Source organism: Cetorhinus maximus, unplaced genomic scaffold, assembly GCF_964194155.1.
Source record: "Cetorhinus maximus unplaced genomic scaffold, sCetMax3.hap1.1 HAP1_SCAFFOLD_4100, whole genome shotgun sequence".
In the NCBI taxonomy this organism is placed as follows: domain Eukaryota; kingdom Metazoa; phylum Chordata; class Chondrichthyes; order Lamniformes; family Cetorhinidae; genus Cetorhinus; species Cetorhinus maximus.
The window spans coordinates 2,501-6,886 of record NW_027600005.1 but is presented as its reverse complement, the minus strand read 5'-3'; the positions used below and the strand labels follow the sequence as shown (position 1 = coordinate 6,886).

Sequence of the window (4,386 nt, the reverse complement as noted above, 5' to 3'; positions counted from 1 at the left end):
TCCCCTCTCTCTCAGGGAGATATCTGTACACTGACTGGTGTCTCTCAGTCCCTCTCTCTCAGGGAGATATCTGTACACTGACTGGTGTCTCTCAGTCCCTCTCTCTCTCTCAGGGAGATATCTGTACACTGACTGGTGTCTCTCAGTCCCCTCTCTCTCAGGGAGATATCTGTACACTGACTGGTGTCTCTCAGTCCCCTCTCTCTCAGGGAGATATCTGTACACTGACTGGTGTCTCTCAGTCCCCTCTCTCTCTCTCAGGGAGATATCTGTACACTGACTGGTGTCTCTCAGTCCCTCTCTCTCTCTCAGGGAGATATCTGTACACTGACTGGTGTCTCTCAGTCCCCTCTCACTCCGGGAGATATCTGTACACTGACTGGTGTCTCTCAGTCCCCTCTCACTCTCTCAGGGAGATATCTGTACACTGACTGGTGTCTCTCAGTCCCCTCTCTCTCTCTCAGGGAGATATCTGTACACTGACTGGTGTCTCTCAGTCCCCTCTCTCACAGGGAGATATCTGTACACTGACTGGTGTCTCTCAATCCCCTCTCCCTCTCTCAGGGAGATATCTGTACACTGACTGGTGTCTCTCAGTCCCCTCTCTCTCAGGGAGATATCTGTACACTGACTGGTGTCTCTCAGTCCCTCTCTCTCAGGGAGATATCTGTACACTGACTGGTGTCTCTCAGTCCCCTCTCTCTCTCTCAGGGAGATATCTGTACACTGACTGGTGTCTCTCAGTCCCCTCTCTCTCAGGGAGATATCTGTACACTGACTGGTGTCTCTCAGTCCCCTCTCTCTCTCTCACCTGGAGATGGAAGCTTTTTCAGAAATCTCTTCTCCACATATTTAGCTTTAATCCACTCCTCTTTCTGATGCCTACAAATAAGAAATTTATTAATTGTATGAATCTGTAAAGCTCCCTCTACACCGTCCCCATCAAACACTCCCAGGACAGGTACAGCACGGGATTAGATACAGAGTAAAGCTCCCTCTACACCGTCCCCATCAAACACTCCCAGGACAGGTACAGCACGGGGTTAGATACAGAGTAAATCTCCCTCTACACTGTCCCCATCAAACACTCCCAGGACAGGTACAGCACGGGGTTAGATACAGAGTAAAGCTCCCTCTACACTGTCCCCATCAAACACTCCCAGGACAGGTACAGCACGGCGTTAGATACAGAGTAAAGCTCCCTCTACACCGTCCGCATCAAACACTCCCAGGACAGGTACAGCACGGGGTTAGATACAGAGTAAAGCTCCCTCTACACCGTCCGCATCAAACACTCCCAGGACAGGTACAGCACGGGGTTAGATACAGAGTAAAGCTCCCTCTACACCGTCCCCATCAAACCCTCCCAGGACAGGTACAGCACGGGGTTAGATACAGAGTAAAGCGACCTCCACACTCTCCTTAAATCTTACCGTGAACTCTCAGCTGTGACCTTCTTCTCTCCAGTCTCATCTCTCCCAGCCTCATATATGCGGTTAATTGCATCATTGCCCAGTGCAGAGAACAGCTACAGAGAAGCATAACATTGTTCAATCCCAATGGACCCAAACTCCTTCCCGCTCACTCCCACTGCACACAATCCCAATCCCAATCCCTTTCCCGTTCACTCCCACTGTACACAATCCCAATCCCAATCCCTTTCCCGTTCACTCCCACTGTACACAATCCCAATCCCAAACCCCTTCCCGTTCACTCCCACTGTACACAATCCCAATCCCCTTCCCATTCACTCCCACTGTACACAATCCCAGTGGACCCAAACCCCTTTCCGTTCACTCCCACTGTACACAATCCCAATCCCAAACCCCTTCCCGTTCACTCCCACTGTACACAATCCCAATCCCCTTCCCGTTCACTCCCACTGTACACAATCCCAAACCCCTTCCCGTTCACTCCCACTGTCCACAATCCCAATGGACCCAAACCCCTTCCCGTTCACTCCCACTGTACACAATCCCAATCCCAAACCCCTTCCCGTTCACTCCCACTGTACACAATCCCAATGGACCCAAACCCCTTCCCGTTCATTCCCACTGTACACAATCCCAATCGACCCAAACCCCTTCCCGTTCACTCCCACTGTACACAATTCCAATGGACCCAAACCCCTTCCCGTTCACTCCCACTGTACACAATCCCAATGGACCCCAAACCCCTTCCCGTTCACTCCCACTGTACACAATCCCAATGGACCTGGACCCCTACCCATTCCCTCCCTGCGCACACTGTGAACTCTGAGCCCTGACCTCCCTGAGGGTTCCAGGCTGTGACATTGACCTCACCTTGAGTAGTTCCGGTTCCCAGGTGTCCAGAGTGAGCGATCGGACTTTGGAGTGGTGCACACCCAGACCCCTGGGAAAGAAAAGACTGAAAACCAAACTGGCCAATCTGGAGGGGGAGGGTGGGGATGAACCCTCTCACCCACCCCCTCCCAGTTACACACACACACACCGGGCAGCCCCTTCCCCTATCGGAGAGGGAGGGGGGATTAACCCTCTCACCCACCCCCTCCCAGTTACACACACACACCGGGCAGCCCCTTCCCCTATCGGAGAGGGAGGGGGGATTAACCCTCTCACCCACCCCCTCCCAGTTACACACACACACACACCGGGCAGCCCCTTCCCCTATCGGAGAGGGGATTAACCCTCTCACCCACCCCCTCCCAGTTACACACACACACACCAGGCAGCCCCTTCCCCTATCGGAGAGGGAGGGGGGATTAACCCTCTCACCCACCCCCTCCCAGTTACACACACACACACCGGGCAGCCCCTTCCCCAATCGGAGAGGGAGGGGGGATTAACCCTCTCACCCACCTCCTCCCAGTTACAGAGTTTAACCCTTAGCGACTCACCTGTGAATACCCGAGCATTCGATGCATAAGGTGATGCCCAGATTAATGCTAGCCCATCGGGGATCACCTCGCCCACAGTCACAGCATATCTCATTGCCTGGCAAACACACAACCTGCTGGAGGACATTTGGCTCTTCCCTGTGACACTCCCGGCCCTCGGAGGAGGGGGCGCTGACCTCTGAAACCTGCCGGTTGGACAACAACAAACACAACGTGTCTTGGTATGGAAATCATAGCTCAGTGCTGAGGGAGAGCCGCACTGTCGGAGGGTCAGTGCTGAGGGAGCGCCGCACTGTCGGAGGGTCAGTGCTGAGGGAGAGCCGCACTGTCGGAGGGTCAGTGCTGAGAGAGCGCCGCACTGTCGGAGGGTCAGTGCTGAGGGAGCGCCGCACTGTCGGAAGGTCAGTACTGAGGGAGAGCCGCACTGTCGTAGGGTCAGTGCTGAGGGAGCCGCACTGTCGGAGGGTCAGTGCTGAGGGAGAGCCGCACTGTCGGAGGGTCAGTGCTGAGGGAGCGCCGCACTGTCGGAGGGTCAGTGCTGAGGGAGCGCCGCACTGTCAGAGGGTCGGTACTGAGGGAGAGCCGCACTGTCGGAGGGTCAGTGCTGAGGGAGAGCCGCACGGTCGGAGGGTCAGTGCTGAGGGAGAGCCGCACGGTCGGAGGGTCAGCGCTGAGGGAGCGCCGCACTGTCGGAGGGTCAGTACTGAGGGAGCGCCGCACGGTCGGAGGGTCAGTACTGAGGGAGAGCCGCACTGTCGGAGGGTCAGTGCTGAGGGAGCGCCGCACTGTCGGAGGGTCAGTACTGAGGGCAGCCTTACCCACTCACCTGTGGGCTGGTGTCCGGGCCTGGGGTCTCCCTGTACGCTGTGACGATGCTGGATTCGATGGCTCGGATCCAGGCCTGCCGGAGGGACTCAGAGTCGGCCTGGAGAACACAGCTCCTGAAACGGAGAGGAGGCCCCAGGGGTTACAGCCCTGACACAAGAGCTTCCCTCAAACAGCCCCCCAATCCCGGGGTTTCTCCCACAAATCCCGGGCCTACAGTCACCCCACAAATCCCCGGCCTACACTCACCCCCAATCCCCGGCCTACACTCAACCCCAATCCCCGGCCTACACTCACCCCCCAAATCCCCGGCCTACACTCACCCCCAATCCCCGGCCTACACTCAACCCCAATCCCCGGCCTACACTCTCCCCCCAAATCCCCGGCCTACACTCAACCCCAATCCCCGGCCTACACTCACCCCCAATCCCCGGCCTACACTCAACACCCCCAACCAATTCCCGGGGTCTACACTCGCCCCCTCCCCCAATCTCCGGGGTCTACACTCTCCCCCTCCCCCAATCTCCGGGGTCTACACTCTCCCCCTCCCCCAATCTCCGGGGTCTACACTCTCCCCCTCCCCCAATCTCCGGGGTCTACACTCTCCCCCTCCCCCAATCGCCGGGGTCTACACTCACCCCCCAATCCCCGGGGTCTACACTCTCCCCTCCCCCAATCCCCGG

At 57.1% G+C, this 4,386-nt stretch overlaps 1 protein-coding gene across 1 annotated transcript in view; it reads right to left on the bottom strand.

Moving 5' to 3' along the window:
- Positions 1–811: 811 nt before the first annotated feature.
- The window catches only part of LOC144678356 (arf-GAP with coiled-coil, ANK repeat and PH domain-containing protein 2-like), a gene marked incomplete at its 3' end in the record, with an annotated part of 4,187 nt that continues 612 nt past the window's right edge, over positions 812–4,386 (bottom strand). The window contains exons 2-6 of the mRNA XM_078538166.1: positions 3,705–3,819; positions 2,879–3,063; positions 2,304–2,373; positions 1,434–1,528; positions 812–882 (exon numbers count right to left, since the gene is read on the bottom strand). Of these exons, the coding sequence (XP_078394292.1) occupies positions 812–882; positions 1,434–1,528; positions 2,304–2,373; positions 2,879–3,063; positions 3,705–3,819 (536 nt within the window). The remainder of the gene's footprint in view (positions 883–1,433; positions 1,529–2,303; positions 2,374–2,878; positions 3,064–3,704; positions 3,820–4,386) is intronic.